At 36.1% G+C, this 18,755-nt stretch overlaps 1 protein-coding gene across 1 annotated transcript in view; it reads right to left on the bottom strand.

The window, feature by feature from the left end:
- The window catches only part of CLGN (calmegin), a 57,054-nt gene that overhangs the window by 18,657 nt on the left and 19,642 nt on the right, over positions 1–18,755 (bottom strand). The window contains exons 2-7 of the mRNA XM_058721317.1: positions 13,781–13,933; positions 11,161–11,234; positions 10,438–10,496; positions 6,098–6,239; positions 2,264–2,345; positions 627–819 (exon numbers count right to left, since the gene is read on the bottom strand). Coding sequence (XP_058577300.1) covers positions 627–819; positions 2,264–2,345; positions 6,098–6,239; positions 10,438–10,496; positions 11,161–11,234; positions 13,781–13,924 — 694 coding nt within the window. The 5' untranslated portion in view covers positions 13,925–13,933. The remainder of the gene's footprint in view (positions 1–626; positions 820–2,263; positions 2,346–6,097; positions 6,240–10,437; positions 10,497–11,160; positions 11,235–13,780; positions 13,934–18,755) is intronic.

Raw genomic sequence — 18,755 nt, 5'->3', positions numbered from 1 at the left:
TGGCATCAAGAACTTTTTCCTTTTTAATCTTTTCTATTCTTATAGTACCACTAATGTCATATCACCTCAAATTTCCTTTTCTTCTCCTATCTTCCAGGTTCCATCTACATTTCAAGACTAGTTAATATATAATCTCTAAGTTTTCTCTGGGGGCGCCTGGGTGGCTCAGTTGGTTGAGCATCCAACTTCGGCTCAGGTCATGATCTCGCAGCCTGTGAGTTCAAGCCCCACGTCAGGCTCTGTGCTGACAGCTCAGAGCCTGGAGCCTACTTCAGATTCTGTGTCTCCTTCTCTCTCTGCCCTTCCCCCACTCATGCTCGCGCGCGCTCTCTCTCTCTCTTTCTCAAATAAATAAACATTAAAAAAAAATTAAAGATAAAAAAACAAAACGTTTTCTCTGTGTCTCCAAACTGGAAGTAATATTGATTTTGAACTCTTAACTGTACCTCATCTGCACCTCTCATATGGCATTTTACTTTCTACCTGCATTATACGCATTATAATTATCCTAAAAAGATAAGCGCCTCAAGGGTAGGATCAATGTTTATTTCTCCCAAATCCCTTGCCATGAAATAAAGGTAGTCAGCAAATATTTTTGAATTAATGAATGAATTAAAAGGATATACCAAGGGTATAAAGATGAGTCTTCCGGTCTGTAAAGAACTTTTTAAGGTCTACATCTGGAGGTTTGGCATGTTTCTCTTCAAAAACTCCAGTTTTGGGATGTTTATGTCTGAAGATAAAATGAAGTTTATAATCTTCTCCACATTTATCTGGTCCAAACATAATGGTATAGGATGTTTTATCATAAAAGTTTTCCTTCAAAGAGAGATGAGTGTAGGGATTAGTCCAGAATTAGAGTATTTAATGAATTTTTCTATTCTATCCAACCGGGTAGAGGTTATGAAGATCTATTGAATGCTAATTCACCAAAGAATCATTTGACACAAGTGACAATAAAGGATGTGGAAAAAAGTTTTACTTCAAAAATAGATTTTTTAAAAATGCACATGCTACTTCTTGAAGATGAGGAGATGCTGAAACCACCCTAGCAACATCATAATAAACTTGAATTACTTTATTAAATTAAATCTGAACTATTAATATTTTGCTCAGAAAATTTAAGCATAGAGAAAAGCACACTAATGACCTTAATGATTACCCATTACTATTTTTCAAGAAGATACCAGAAAATGACCTTCCTGAGCACATGGTGAAGAGAGACTCAGACATAAACACAGACACAGAGACATGCTCCCTATCTTACTACCAGTAATTTCTCTTCATCTGGCATGGCCTATTGGTTCAAAGCATGGGATCCGTTGTCAGATAATGGGATGCAAATGCTACCACTGCCACTTAACCAGCTGTATATGGCCCTGAACAAAGTTCTTGGTTTTGCTATAGTCCTGTTTCATCACCTCTCAAGTATGGAGATAATAATAGTACCTACTTTAAAGGTTTCTCTGAGGACTTACTGAGTTAATCAGGTAAAGTGCTTAGAAAAATACCTTAATTAAGTGGCACTTAATTTAATTAATTTCATTATGGCACTTAATTTCATTATGTCATTATAGCTTTGAGTGACAGTCACCTTTCAATACCCAAAACATTCAACATATACTACAAACGGCCTCCCCTTTACCTAACTCTAATATGTTTCACGGCCTCGGCATAGTCATGCATTCTGACAAATATCTCATTGATGCCTCAATTTATCTTATGTCCATTATACGCAGAAGCCCTGATACAGCCCCCTATAGGAGAATGCTACAAGAAACGCCTCCAACCTTCAAAACAGTTCTAATACACTTGCTTCATTATGAAAATATTTTTAACCTGTTATTTTTGGGGACTGCCAACTCCTGAACTGGCCCACCTTTTATATTTGGTGGTTTGACCATTTCGTTTTACTGCTTTGCTCCGTTATTTTACTTCTCTGAACAAACTTATGATTCTTAATTTGTAAAGAAAATAACTCTAAGCTGATCTTTCCATGACATTTATAAGCACCATGTTATTTTTTTACTTATAGACACAGCAAACTATTATTTTGCTAAAGATTACAAAACTGATGCCACCAAGTAACATAGCTGCATATGAAACTGGAAGGCGCACTCTGAAAACTATACAGACTCATTTGGACAAAGATTTTTAAGGTTCTTTTCAATTTCAGTTAAAATAAAAATTTCAGCTTTATCAATTGCTTCTTAAAAATATTATAAACTTTAATACGGTTTTCTTAAACATTAAAATATCATACCAGATTCAAACCATCAGTGTCTGCTAGGAGTTTAATGTATGCACCTCCACAATCAATACCATCTTGAAAATTTACTTCATATCTAAATGAAGGGAAAAAGAATCATACTGCTGATAAATAAAAAATTACTAATCGCTCTTCAAACCGAATGTATTATTCTCAATTCATTTAAACATAAATGTTTTACATTACCAGAAGCTCAAATAAAGCATATCCACAACGTGTAGGGAATAAGCAGACATGCTTTTTCTATGCACATTCTTAAAATATTAATAGAATGATTATAATCAACTAAAGTCAGCCAACTTGTTGCCATAATTTTTTCCATCAAAACTGCTGAATTAAGAATAAGATACTTTAAAACTAGAACAGGAAACTTCAAAGTCAGATAAGGTGTACACTATACATATATCTTTATAAACTAAAAAACAAAAACTGAGGACGATAGCTACAGCAATAGATTTCTAAGAAATTGCTGATAGATCTTAGCTACCCAGTTCACTAATTTGTATTGTAGTTCAACTACACCTACATGTTAAATAGCTCATACATTTAATTAAATACATCCAGCAAAGAGATTTCATAATCTCAGTCAATAACCTGGAGTACTTCACACTTCAATGGCCAGGAAATGCAGAAAAACAACTGGAAGAATGAACCGACAAGAGAGCCTTTTCATGGATTTGCAACACCGTGTCATTTCCAGCAAGAGTTTTTTGTTATTTTGTTTTTTTAAAGAAAATAATCTTTCTTAGGCAAAGATGTAGGCATATCGAGCAGTATTTAGGAGAGATTTTTGGTAAAGTAATGAATTACATGTGAAATGATCAATGAAATGGCCCTCACAGTGAAAAACAGTAAAAACCAAAATGGTTGTGATTTGGCTCGATGAATTAAAAGAAAAAGAAGTGAGAACTAGAGAAGTAACAGAAACCAGTGATAATTTTAAGAAAGGACTGTAGTTTCATATGTTTCTAAAAAAACTTTAGTGACACAAAAGTTAAAAAAAAAAAAAAGCATACGAAACTTTGACAGTTTGAACCCAATTAGTGTATATATTTTGCACCGAAAAGAACAAAGGAAATATAGTAAAACTTTAAGTGACTCTGAGTTGCCAGATTATGGTGATCTTTCCCCGCTAATTTCCACTCTGCTTTGTTTCTCAAGAAGTCTACAACAGTGGTTACAAGCATATAATTTGGAGCCAGAAAGACCCGAGATTTATTCCTGATTCTGCCACTTACTCTAGTGACACCTAGGAAAAGCAAGTTATTCAAGCTGACAGACCTCAAAGGACAGTGATGATTAAATAATACCATGTACAGCAAAGGCCAGATGTCCAAAATGTTAGCTTCTGTTATGACCAGAAGAAAGGGTCTGTTTTGTTCTTTTTCATTTTTTAAATAAAGGACAATCTGTTTTCCTCAAACCTTGCCCTTATATTTATTTTAAGCAGTAGCTGAAAAAGAGATTTTTTTTCTCATGGAACATGTTTTTAAAGATTTAAAGTAAAAGAAATGGTCCATGGTGTGAATGAAAGGTAAATATTAACTATTTTAGGTAAAATAAAAAGATACTTTTATTATAGGTGATCTAAGGACAAAGGGTTCTGTGAGAAGGTAAGAACTGAAAAAAAACAATTCTGTAAAGTGCCTCTATAAATATAATATAGTTTTGTTGTTGTATTATGTCTAGACCCATTGTTACATCTATTTCTTACATTGCAAACTTTCAGAGTTTTCAAATCATTAACTTGTGCAGATTATAAATAATTCACAATGGATTAGAGATGAGTGAAATGTGTATCATATAGCTTGATGGCTGTTATTGTTTAATCACAGGAAAAATGAAGATATATTAGAGTATATGGCAACCTGATTCTCTTTTAGAGTATCATTTCCCATACCGTCTTACGAAACAGTAATTATCATTAGGGGGAAAGAATTCTGTAGTCAAGTATGTCTGGAAAACAAAGTATTAAAGTTAGAAAAAGGTTTTTACATGTAGAAGTTCTCAAAACCTTTAACGGGCAAGCAAATATGCTTCCTTATGTCGAAAGTTAGGATATTCTTAGTTTCTAAAACTTATATGACCACATAACGCATATTACACAAATTGTACACAATTTGGGAAAAGCAGGTTTTGAGCAAAGTTATATTATAAATCTACAGTATTTATAGTAGTTAATATAAAATTTCTTTATTTGTCCCATTTCATCAGTATTAAGAGAAGACATTCACTCTCCTTCTCCAAATTGTTTGTAAGCGTATCAAAGACTGCTATTCAATTCTTGGCCCCCTTCTTCCTTTTTGAGGATATAATTTCACAATTACTTTAATATTTCTTCTAGACTTATTACCTAATCTTTGCTTCTACTTTTGCTTACTTGCCTAGTGGTGATTTATACTTTCTGAAAATACTATATTTGATTCATTTTACTCTGAAAATATTAAATTCTATATTATTTCCCTTGATATTTTCATTTAAGCCACAAAGGGTCAAAATAGAAAGTGATATTATATTCACCTAAGTTTCAACAGAATAGGATTACTTTCAAACTTTAAGAAAAAAGAAAAACCAAACCCTGAATAATGATAAATAATATCAAGCTCAAATATTAGTTCCAATAAATAACTGTAAAGATATTTTTAATTTGCTAAAATAATAATCATATGCTCTTTGACATTATTCAAAAATTTAAATTTATTGACATGACAATGCAGCTAAGTCAAGACAACACAAGTGAAAAATTAAGCCAATGATGCCAAATGCCATGTTTTAAAAATTTTCTAAAACACAGAATGGCATTTTATACTATGTGGAGAACATGTTAAACATGTTAACAAAAATACTGAAGGGGTTGTAGAGTGATAAACTTCATAGTTAATGATACTTCTTTGTGTTGTAATTAACTCTGGGTAGCCAAATCTTCTAACATAAGGTAGAAAATAACATTTATACATTTCCTTTTCTTTGCTTTTAATTTGAATTTTTTGACTTTGTAATTGTATTCATGTAAGTGGATTTTGTTTTGTATCAGTTTTATATAGGTGAAACTTGAGGAATTTATACCTTACAGTGTACATGTAAGCAACGTCATAATAAAACTAATTTATGTCACACTATGGGGGAGTGAAGGATTGTGAAAACATGTGCCCTTTAAAAGGGGTCTATGCTGGGGCGCCTGCGTGGCTCAGTCGGTTGAGTGTCTGACTTCAGCTCAGGTCACGATCTCAGTTTGTGAGTTCGAGCCCCTCATCAGGCTCTGTGCTGACGGCTCAGAGCCTAGAGCCTGCTTTGGATTCTGTGTCCCCCCTCTCTCTGTCCTTCCCCCATTCATAGCTCTGTTCTCTCTCAAAAATAAAAATAGCCATTAAAAAATGCTTAAAAGGGGTCGATGCTTAGAAGACACTGATCCATATATGTGTATCTTTTTTAAAATAAATTTGTTTCCTTTGAATCTTATCACTGGTTTAGCAGCAATATTTATGGTTCTATTCTGAATATACTGAGATTAATATCTTAACAGTAAGTAATTTTAAGAAAAGAGCTAAAATAAAAATGGTGATTTTAGTATGTATTATATGGTCTATGGTGGCAGAATTTTTTATATTACAGTACATATTATAAAACTTTTAAATTAACCTTCCTTTTACTCAAAACCTCAGAGTGCCTGTGCGTATTTATGCCTTCTGTATTTAAGTAAGTGAAACTGAAAAGGAAATCTGGACTTTTATACCCATTTTATACCCTTCATAGCTATATTCAGAAGCCAAATTATACAAAACTAACATACATTTCAGAGAAAGTACTGTAAAACATAATAAAACTTACTGAACAATCAAAGGTTTATCAGCAAAAATGAAGGGTTTTGCTAATGTCGCAGATATCGCATGATGCTTTGCTTGAGATTTCAACACCAGCCCTCTGTCACCAGGTATTCGGTTTTCTTTCAATTCTTCTATTTCCCATCTTCCTAAAATATAAAGCAAAGCAAATTAAACGAAAACCAAAAACAATGACTTATAAATTATTTATCAGCAGTGGTGACTAGTAAGATTTTTTTATGAAGGCTGATTTGCGAAAAATAGAACAAAATTTGAAAAACAGGAAATAATATCTGCAATTGTATGCATGCCCACTCTTTTTTTTATCTTAGTAGAGAATAGTTTCATTTTCTTAGCTAAAATTAGATTGTATTTCTCTGACTTTTTAATCAATGAAATTACAAAATGTGGTTTGTAGCATGATCTAGCAATACTGTATTTTTTTTTTAATGTTTATTTATTCTTGAGACAGAGACAGAGCATGAACAGGGGACGGGCAGAGAGAGAGAGGGAGACACAGGATCTGAAGCAGGCTCCAGGCTCTGAGCTGTCACAGGGCTAGAATCACAGATTGTGAGATCATGACCTGAGCCCAAGTCAGACGCTTAACCAACGGAGCCACCTAGGCACCCCATCAAATGCTGTATTTTTAAAATGATAGATTTTATTTTTATTTCTTTAAGTTTATTTATTTATTTTGAGAGAGACAGAGACAGCACGAGAGAGGCAGGAGCAGCGACAGAGAGAGAGAAAGAATCCTAAGCAGGCTCTGCACTGTCAGCACAGAGCCTGACACAGGGCTGGAACCCATGAACTACGAGATCATGATCTGAGCCAAAACCAAGAGCTGGACAGACGTTTAACCGATTTGAGCCATCCAGGCACCCCTAAAATGATATATTTTAAAATTACATAGGAGATAAAGAGTATCCTTAACACAAAATAAGCAGTTTGCGTTGGTCTGTTTTGCAATATATGATACTCATCAGCTGCTTTCTTTACTTTGCAAAAGGTACTGTGGGGATTTAAATTTTATTTTGAAAACTGTATGCCCAATAAACACAAATTAAGGTCACTGTTCTCAGGCTAGGCCAATTAGCTCTCAGAACTTTTGGCCAAGAAAGTAGCAAGCACTGGATAAGCACTAAGCTATGACAATGGCAAAGTTGCATTCGCTCCTCTCTGGGCTGGGATTTTCCATGTTTAAGATCAGACAGCTCCTGGAATTACATTTGGGGCTACAAACGTTGTAAAGTTCCATGGGTTGCCGGTAGCCCAAAAGTTGCATGTTGGACTTTTCTCCTTTTTTCTCTTTAGAATAGAAAATAACCAACTTCTATTAATTTGTATAAAATGTTCTAGCTTTGAAAATTATAGGTACTGTCAATTCCCAATGAAACTCAATTTAGCAAAAACTAGCTATTTTTCAGCATTATACCAACTTGGAATATTTATTAACAGGCACTTATGAATCATAAATGCTCTTTATATTACTTGTTTTCCTTTCTAAAACAAAAAACAAAACAAAACAAAACAATAGTGCAGGAACCTGAACAATCATGAATCAGAGAGAAATAATTTTTGGTCTGTCTATCACTGTGCAGAATTTATTGAGTTTTATAAAATCCATTTCATAGGTTTCTTTTCCTTTTCTCTCCCTCATTTGGTTACACTATACCTTTCTAAAAAATATGAATTCATTTGATATTTATTCTCTCACATTGATGATAAATTGTATTATCACTACTAACCTGACCAAAATCAAAGGTCTTCTTTTAAGGAATAACAACTTCATCTTTAGGATTTTCAGGATATTTAGAGCAAAGAATTTTTTAAACTATCTTGTCTTTTTTTTGCAATTATGCACATATATTTATCAGCTATGAAAAAGGTACCATCTAGTGCTTTAATTTTAGAAAACTTGTGACAGGGTAATTATTGCCCAATGACAAGAGGTTTTTCCAATTCCAAATAAATAATAACTTTCTATTAATTTATCACTTAGCCAAATTCTAGACAATACCAGTGAATATATATTCTGATATAAATAAAATTTTAAAAAGAATTCACACGGTTTAAGGGGCATCTGGGTGGCTCAGTTGGTTAAGTGACAGATTCTTGATTTTGGCTCAGGTCATGATACCGTAGTTTGGTTCCTGCTTGGGATTCTCTTTGTCCCTCCCAGTTCATGTAGGGGCGTGCACCTTCTCTGTCTCTCTCAAAATAAATAAACATTTTTCTTTAAAAAGGAATTCACAGCTTTTATATCCTGAAAGTTGGTCACTTAAAGAACTGGTATTTATTAAACATTTGTACTTTTATTAATAACTTAATCTAAAAATGTAAATAGGTCTACTCCAAATGCAAACTCTACATCCCAGCACATGTTTCACAGATCTGCTTACTCCTGAAAAGCTCAGAATGAGCTTTATTCAAGTGGCACTTGACAGAAGCTGTCATTAACTATTGTGAATAATAAATTCTCTTGCAAAAGAACATAATATTAATCTCAACTACCACTTTTTTTTTTTTTTAATGTTTATTTATTTTTGAGAGAGAGAGACAGAGCATGAGCAGGGAAGGGGCAGAGAGAGAAAGGGAGACACAGAATCTGAAACAGGTCCCAGCCTCCGAATGTCAGCACAGAGTCCATTGCAGGGCTTGAATCCATGGACTGTGAGATCATGACCTGAGCTGAAGTCAGATGCTTAACTGACTGAGCCACCCAGGTGCCCCTCCACTAACCAATTTATAAACAACACTGCTACTATCAATATCCAAAACACCATTTTTAGCATCTAGAACTTTGATTCCATATTTTTCAAAGTTGCTTTTAAGACACTGGTAAAAATCATTCAAAAACTATACTAAATCTAATATGTGAGAAAATTATTTTCATGGATATTTATGTTTAATGAGACTACAGACCAAACTTCAGTGCTAAGAAGCTTGGGTTTTTTGTTTGTTTGTTTGCTTCCTTGTTTGATTTTAATTTTAAGCTAAAGAAAAGATTCATTTAAATGTTAAAAGACACTTTTGTCCATCAAGAAACAGAGATTTAAACTCACTTGTAAGATAGAGTATATCTTAATTTTAGGAAACTAAAATACAAATGTGAAACAATTATCTACCCAAAGTTCTTGAAAAAAACTGGAAAGTAGTCTAAACATAGTTTTTTTTTAAGATTTTTTTTTTTTTTTTTAAGTAATCTCTACACTCAACATGGGGCTCAAACATACAGCTCTGAGATCAAGAGTTGCATGCTCTACTGACTGAGCCAGCCAGGTGCCCCTAAACCTAGGTGTTTTAAGCCAAACATTCTGTTTGATAATGTGTATCTCTGCGGGCATATTTTAGGTCATGTTACACATCTGCAGACTTCCTGCTTCTTTGGGTGAAATTATTCTTTTCTCTAAATGGATTTGGACTGAATGCAATATTGCTCGATCTGTGCATATGGCAGAGTTCTTTTTGGAGAATATAAACACAAAAAAGCCCAGAGGAGTTCTGAGGATGGAGAACACTGCAAAGAAAGACATGCAGGCATGATTTTCATCTCACATTAAAACAAACTATGAAAAGGAATTAGACAGCTGACATCCAACACAAGCTATTATCTGTTTTGTTACTGTTCTCATGTATCTGCCTGTTGGAGTCTGAGTGTGAGGTCATACCCTTATGGGTATGAGGTCCTCTGAGAGAAAGAGAACTCCCACTACCAGTCACTATGAGAAGAGGCTGATCTTGCTTTAGCATACAACCAAGGAAGAGGCTGATTTTAGACTAAAAGGAAAAAGAAGTTCTTTTGTCATCCTATTAGGGAAGAAAAGATGACCCCTGCATATAGGACATTTTTTTTTCTATGGCTAAGCTTGAAGATAATCCTATCAACCAACGAAAGTAGACATTAAGGCCTGGAGATATGGGCTCCAGGAGTAGCCACGTAACTAGTAGCTCTCATTAATTACCCTGTTTCACACTTGCTAAGAGGATCTTGCCCTGACTTACAACCTGATCTAGGTGTGCCCATGCTGGAGTTGAACCACCACAGAACAGCAGTAGCCTGGGAAATACTGCTGCAGGAAATGCAGTGACTAACTGCACTGGAGTAAAAATTCAACTCTTTCGAGTCAGGAAACCAGATGGTGGCTTAAGTATGGGTCATCCAGAGACCTCCAGAAATATCAGAAAGGAGATATAAGGCTGAACATTCTATTGTGGAAACATGACGGAGCCCCAGACCTCATATATTATATATATTATATATATATAATAGAAATATAATTTTAAAAGGTAGTGAACTCTGGATCATACTAGTTATATTGAATATTTAAATAAATATTTTACCATCATATATGGAAATCTCCTCATCTGTATCATCTTTCTTAGCTTTTGATAAGACCCACCTATAAATAAAGATGAAAGCAAATACGTATCATTAAAAGTAAAGCCCGCAATTTATAGACACAACATATACTAGAAACACAACAAAAGATTACCCAATAGTCACTTCTCATTAAAAACTAAATGCTTAGAGGCTAAACAAGGATGCCCATACATAATCTCACAAGGCTAGAGTCCAAACACATTTGGAATCCACAATTTACTAGCTGTATGATCACACATCAGATAAACTAAGCCTCAGTTTCCTCACCTGTAAGGCGATAAAGCTATGGAGATAAATATAGTACTGACCTACCTACTTAGGACAGTGTCTGGCATATAAAAATCAATAAATAGTGGCATTTACTTTTTTAGCAATATTTAGGATGGGACAATAATTTGAATTTGTCATCTGAAGTTTATCATTAATATCAGTCCTTAGGAATGAAGAAATGGTATAATTTTTTTCCTTTATATTTGTAATTCATTTGCATATTTTCTTTGTATAAATGAGTAACTCTCCAAGTTAAACATTTCTATCAATAACAAAAATGGTACTGGTTTACAGTGCCAAATAGAATACTTAAAAATTTTTTATAGTTCTGTAGTAGAGGCAATTTTAATAGGCCAATAACTTTGAAAATGCTAATTAAATCAAAGAAAACATTCTCTTGAATGAATACTCACCCAGTCAACCTTCCACTATCAAAAGTTTCTGTAAAATATACTTCTCCTATAGGTTGAGGTGTCTTATATTTAATCTAGAAAATAGATTTTTTAAAATCTAAAGTTATTCATCTTCACAAATACTTTAATTAAATAATCTCACTAGTTAAGAACCTAATATGCAATGCACATATAGGTAAAACAGATAAAAGGTGACATGACCTCAAAACTTTGTATCCTAGTGTGATAAGGTACAAGAGAATGTAAAAGATACAATGATGAGAAAAATACTGTAAATGCAAATAAAGAATACACTGAGTCCTTCCAACACAGGAAGGATGGGAAAAAGTTCTAGAGAAAGCCTCATGACACAGCTGGCATGGCCTTGAAAGGATTCTAACAGGTGACAACATTTGGGAATATAAATCATCAAAGACAGAGGACAGAGCATGGTCTAACACATGTAAGATGAAAAACTTGGTAAGCATGTAGACAAGTTTAATATCAACTCTTAAATTTCACTGTTACATGATAGAGGATGAAGATACCATTTTGAGAGATTAGGAACCCAGAGAAGAGAAAGATTCAATACAGAAAGCACTGTAAAGCAATTATCTGCAAAGAATGGTTTCAAGTGTTCTGTAGTGTTAGCTGGTATGATGATGACAGTGATACTAGTGGTGGTTATATGGTGGCTCTTTTAATCCTCATAATACTTCTATGAGCAAAATACTATTATTGCACCCATTTTACATATGATGAAACTGCATGACAGAGGCCAAGTAACTTGCCCACTGTGGCACAGTTAGATAGTTTTGGGACATGATATGAACTAAGGCTGTTTGGCTCAAAGCTTATACACTTAACCATTATGCTGTATAGAACATATCAGCAAAACAATTTAAAAGATTAGAAATAATTTATTGACAAATTATCAAAACGTAATTTGAATTGATGAACAAATAAAATTTTGCCTAAAGTAATAGATCAATCTGGGTCGTTTCTGAATCAAGCTCTGTAATTTTATGTATATGATTACAATTTCTTTTTTCAGCCTTTAGGTAAAAGAATTCAGAAGTACTTTCTCTTTTCACTGTCTCTACCCTAACCTGAGAGTACTTTTCCTGTCTATTTAAGGGGGGTGGATATTAATAATCAAACACAATTCCACATAATTACTGACAGGGTCAAAATTCTATCAAAATTGCCAATTTTTCTTTCTTTATTTTTTTTAATGTTTATTTATTTTTGAGAGAGAGAAAGAGTGCGAGCGGGATAGGGGCAGAGAGAGAGGGAGACACAGAATCCGAAGCAGGCTCCAGGCTCCAAGATGTCAGCACAGCGCCTGACACGGGGCTTGAACTCACAGACGTGAGATCATGACCTGAGCTGAAGTTGGACACTCAATGGACTGAGCCACCCAGGTGCCCCTGAAATTGCCAATTTTTCATGAAGTTTACTGAATTACAACTTTACTGTTCTCTATATTTTTATGGACTGGCAAAATGAACAATGGTACCACGAGCCTTCTTTCTATTAGATCACTCTTTAAATCACCAGAAGTTTATATTGCCCTTTATTTACATTTTACTGTGTCTAGATTACTTTTACTACATGCTTGTAATACTATAAAATTAGAAGCATCAGAAGTTGTTCTTTCCCTTTCCAACCATTTTTTTCAACTATCACCTAATACAGTTAAAATGGCAGGTATCTCTCAATTCATTTCAAGTTTTAACTTCCAAAGACTGTTGTAGTAGCTGTATCTCAATTAATCATCAGCACTTCGATTACTTAACTTTCTGTAGATCGCAGAACTAGGTTTTAAAAGAAATGTACTCATGGAGTTTAAAATTTAAAAGAGAAAGAATAATCACCTTAAACAGCTAAACAACACTTTCATTTGTAAATAAAAAACTCTAAAATAAGTGAGGTGAAGTCTATAACAATAATATATTTAAGCAGTTGCTGACACAATACAATTGATGCATTCTTACCATCAAAAATATTTCTGAAAAATTTCCTGATCGTCCCAATATTATCTATGAATATTCCTCAATGTAAAAGTTCTTCTGGATTGACAAGATGTACAAAAATCTCCTCAAGGTTTTTCAGACTTGTTAGTCACCACCTCAAAACATATCTTAACAATGATGAGCCAGAAACGCAGGTGAGCCTTATTAAATGTCTACCTCATTACCACCTCCCTTTCTAATTCATCCTCCTATTTAGCATCTCCTTTCCTCAGAGAAATAAGAAAAATGACTTATTTTATCTCTAGAACTGCAAATGACACTACCTTATCTTTTATCTGAAGAGGGCCAGCAGTGTCCAAAATAAGACTGAAAACCTTTCTCTTAGATAGAAGTGCTCAGCGCTCTTTAGTCAGTGACAAATTCCTATTTTGATAATAAAAATCTTCTGCATATTTACTTAGTAATAAAACTGTGCTAGGTGCAATGCACAAATTTCTGTAATACATGAGCATTCTAAAACACAGCAAGAAATAGTTAGAAAAAAAGCAGTGTTTTTCTATTTATTTAGAAAATGACTACTATTAAAACTGAAATGAATCTTAGAGGTCACTCTCCTCTATATTCTGTGAAGGAATGATTTACAACTCATTTTGCAGTAACCTTACCTCTGAGGAGAGTTCACCTTCATTAACATCAATTTCTTCTGAATTTTCATCAAAATCTTCCATCTCACCACCATCATCCATAAATTCTGCATTAATTGAGATGAATAGAAGACCCAAATATAGCCAAAATCTTTGGAAATGCATACTGATTACCTGTGAAATTAAGAGTTATCAGTGAAAAGAAAAGTGAAAAATATGGAAGTACACTTACAAAGAAATAGTTTCTCTTTAATACCTCTTTTGTTCTAGGATAGCTTCATTAATGAAGGTATTTAAATTATACTTTGAATAAATAAAATACAAACTTCAACTCCTACAGGACACAGATTCTACAGCTACACACCTGCCTCTAAAAACAAAGAACCAAGAGCACAAAACCTAAAGAGATAAGCAACAGTGACTGCCAAACTCAAATATTATGTGGACTCCTTTAAAAGAAAGAAAAGGTTGGGTTGGCACATGGCTGGCTCAGCGGATTAAGCATCTGATTCTTGATTTTGGCTCCCATCATGATCTCAAGGTTCGTGAGATCCATTGGGCTCTGTGCTGACAGCATGGAGCCTGCTTGGAATTCTCTCTCTGCCCCTCCCCTGCTCCCTCACACTCTGTCTCCCTCTCTCTCTCTCTCTCTCTCTCAAAATAAACAAGTAAACATTTAAAAAAATCATGATTCTCAAATTTATTACAATCTTGCTTAAGTATATATAAACATACAACTGAAGTTTCATAATTATAAAACCAAAGTACATTTACATATAAACACCAAAAACCTAAAGAAAAAATTTTTTATCATAATTTCACGTAAGTCTTTTACTGAATCAAATCACAGCTAAAGACAAATAAATATGGGCTTACTGCAATCAGGTTGACTGTATTGGATAAACTTACATTTATCATAATACTTTGATGACTCAATAATCTAACCATTTCTCTAAGTACTGCAAAATGTCTCTTCATTATTATAGCATTACTTGAGTAGAAATCAAATATAATTTGGCTGCCTTTTGGCAGAAATACATGATTTGTATGTCTTGCTCTATTCTCATTAACATGTTAAAATTCAAGTTTTATTTTTTGGTGCCAATGGCCTTTTAAACACAAAGTAAACATGGATACTGAACTCGTGTGGCAGTCCTTGGTTATAAGGTGGTCAGAGATCCAGGTGATCCATAGTACAGTTCTATTACTTTTTTCCCCCAGTTACCATCATTACAAAAGCTTTTTTTTTTTTTAATTTTTGTAATCTTTATTTATTTTTGAGAGAGAGACAGCGTGTGAGCAGGGGAGGAGAAGAGAGAGAGGGAGACACAGAATAGGAAGAAGGCTCCAGGCTCCAAGTTGTCATCACAGAGCCTGACGCGGGGCTCGAACTCACAAACCGTGAGACCATGACCTGAGCCAAAGTCAGACGCTTAACTGACTGGGCCACTCAGGGGCCCCATGAAAACTTTTTTTAAAAGTAAATTCTTGCCCTGGTGGCAAAACAGTTTCCTGCCTTAGCAACCCAAAGGCACCAACTCATTTTCCTCGGGTGCAGCAGTTTCTTCTGGCAGATTTGAGGTGTCTAAAATTCATCTCGTGAGAATATAGCTGCCTGTTCGTGGAGCCTTTCACATGAAGAGCAGCCTCAGGACATTATTCTCTTTCCTATGCAGCCCACCTTTACCGTACTATTCACAGTAGCAAAAAGGTAGAAACAGCCTAAATGTCCATCAGTGGATGAAAGGATAAACCAGTTGTGGTATATGGAAATAATTGGAATATTACTGATGTTCTACCTGGAAATGTCTAGCATATTCTTTCATAAATAGTCCTTCCTGACCTCAAGTCCTGAATCTCCTCTCCATGAAAATCTATTTGTTGCCATCTTCCCAAGATCTCAGTGGAGAAGAAAGAAGGATCCTTTCTGGGAGACAGCCAAGTCTACTTTCTCATCCTTTCCCTGTCATTCACTGAAGACTGGTTAGTAGATTTGAATTTGAACCAAAAGTATGAGAAATGCTATTGGAGGATGTGAGAGAATCCACTCAGCTCTATAACCTGGATTGCAAAAAAAGATCTATAAACATATTCTAAAAGGAACCGAAGGGATTGCTGGGAAGATGGCGGCTTAGGAGGACGCTGGGCTCACTGCGCATCCTGCTAATCACTTAGATTCCACCTACACCTGTCTAACTAACCCAGAATACCACCAGAAACTAGCAGAACAGAGTCTCCGGAGCCAAGTGCAGACGAGAGGCTCACGGAAGAGGGTAGGAAGGGCGGAGAGGCGGTGCGCGCTCCATGGACTGGCGGGAGGGAGCCGGGGCGGAGGGGCGGCCCGCCGGCCAAGCAGAGACCCCTAGTGTGGCTCACAAAAGTGGAGGGGCCAGACGAAGTGTGTTCCGACAGCAAGCAGGACTTGCTTAGTATCTGGGAGGTCATAAGTTAACAGCTCTGCTCTGAAAGTGGGAAGCCTGGAGGACAAAGGGAGGGAGAGTTGCTGAGCCCCAGGACGACAGAGCTCAGTTTGGCGGGGAACAAAGGCGCTCGCCAGCGCCATCTCCCTCGCCCATCCCCCAGCCAAAATCCCAAAGGGAACCAGTCCCTGCCAGGGAACTTGCTTGCTCCTCGCAAACACCCAACGCGGTGGTTCTGCAGAGCCACCCCTCCAGCAGCGGGTCTGACTCCCTCCCGCTGCCACAGGGCCCCTCCTAAAGTGGATCACCTAAGGAGAAGCGAGCTAAGCCTGCCCCTCCTGCCCCCCTGCACCTTGCCTACCCACCCCAGCACCACAAGCCTAGCAGTGTGCAAGTAGCCCAGACAGGCCACGCCACCCCACAGTGAATCCCGCCCCCAGGAGAGGGGAAGAGAAGGCACACACCAGTCTGACTGTGGCCCCAGCGGTGGGCCAGGGGCAGACGTCAGGTCTGACTGCGACTCCGCCCACCAGCTCCAGTTATACACCACAGCACAGGGGAAGTGCCCTGCAGGTCCTCACCACTCCAGGGACTATCCAAAATGACCAAACGGAAGAATTCCCCTCAGAAGAATCTCCAGGAAATAACAACAGCTAATGAACTGATCAAAAAGGATTTAAATAATATAACAGAAAGTGAATTTAGAATAATAGTCATAAAATTAATTGCTGGGCTTGAAAACAGTATAGAGGACAGCAGAGAATCTCTTGCTACAGAGATCAAGGGACTAGGGAACAGTCAGGAGGAGCTGAAAAACGCTTTAAACGAAATGCAAAACAAAATGGAAACAATGACGGCTCAGATTGAAGAGGCAGAGGAGAGAATAGGTGAACTAGAAAATAAAGTTATGGAAAAAGAGGAAGCTGAGAAAAAGAGAGATAAAAAAATCCAGGAGTATGAGGGGAAAATTAGAGAACTAAGTGACACACTAAAAAGAAATAATATACGCATAATTGGTATCCCAGGGGAGGAAGAGCGAGGGAAAGGTGCTGAAGGGGTACTTGAAGAAATAATAGCTGAGAACGTCCCTGAACTGGGGAAGGAAAAAGGCATTGAAATCCAAGAGGCACAGAGAACTCCCTTCAGACGTAACTTGAATCGATCTTCTGCACGACATATCATAGTCAAACTGGCAAAATACAAGGATAAAGAGAAAATTCTGAAAGCAGCAAGGGATAAACGTGCCCTAACTTATAAAGGGAGACCTATAAGACTTGTGACTGATCTCTCTTTTGAAACGTGACAGGCCAGAAAGGATTGGCACGAGATCTTCAATGTATTGAACAGAAAAAATATGCAGCCGAGAATCCTTTATCCAGCAAGTCTGTCATTTAGAATAGAAGGAGAGATAAAGGTTTTCCCAAACAAACAAAAACTGAAGGAATTTGTCACCACTAAACCAGCCCTACAAGAGATCCTAAGGGGGATCCTATGAGACAAAGTACCAGAGACATCGCTACAAGCATGAAACATACAGACATCACAATGACTCTAAACCCGTATCTTTCTATAATAACACTGAATGTAAATGGATTAAATGCGCCAACCAAAAGACATAGGGTATCAGAATGGATAAAAAAACAAGACCCATCTATTTGCTGTCTACAAGAGACTCATTTTAGATCTGAGGACACCTTTAGATTGAGAGTGAGGGGATGGAGAACTATTTATCATGCTACTGGAAGCCAAAAGAAAGCTGGAGTAGCCATACTTATATCAGACAAACTAGACTTTAAATTAAAGGCTGTAACAAGACATGAAGAAGGGCATTATATAATAATTACAGAGTCTATCCATCAGGAAGAGGTAACAATTATAAATGTCTATGCGCCAAATACCGGAGCCCCCAAATATATAAAACAATTACTTAAACATAAGCAACCTTATTGATAAGAATGTGGTAATTGCAGGGGACTTTAACACTCCACTTACAGAAATGGATAGATCATCTAGACACACGGTCAATAAAGAAACAAGGGCCCTGAATGACACATTGGATCAGATGGACTTGACAGATATATTTAGAACTCTGCATCCCAAAGCAACAGAATATACTTTTTTCTCGAGTGCACAGGGAACATTCTCCAAGACAGATCACATACTGGATCACAAAACAGCCTTTCATAAGTATACAAGAATTGAGATCATACCATGCATACTTTCAGACCACAATGCTATGAAGCTTGAAATCAACCATAGAAAAAAGTCTGGAAAACCTCCAAAAGCATGGAGGTTAAAGAACACCCTACTAAAGAATGAGTGGGTCAACCAGGCAATTAGAGAAGAAATTTAAAAATATATGGAAACAAACGAAAATGAAAATACAACAATCCAAACGCTTTGGGATGCAGCGAAGGCAGTCCTGAGAGGAAAATACATTGCAATCCAGGCCTATCTCAAGAAACAAGAAAAATCCCAAATACAAAATCTAACAGCACACCTAAAGGAAATAGAAGCAGAACAGCAAAGGCAGCCTAAACCCAGCAGAAGAAGAGAAATAATAAAGTTCAGAGCAG

This window comes from Neofelis nebulosa, chromosome 3 (genome assembly GCF_028018385.1).
Source record: "Neofelis nebulosa isolate mNeoNeb1 chromosome 3, mNeoNeb1.pri, whole genome shotgun sequence".
NCBI classification, from domain to species: domain Eukaryota; kingdom Metazoa; phylum Chordata; class Mammalia; order Carnivora; family Felidae; genus Neofelis; species Neofelis nebulosa.
Note: the sequence above shows the minus strand (reverse complement) of the source record. Positions and strands in the feature narration are given on the sequence as shown.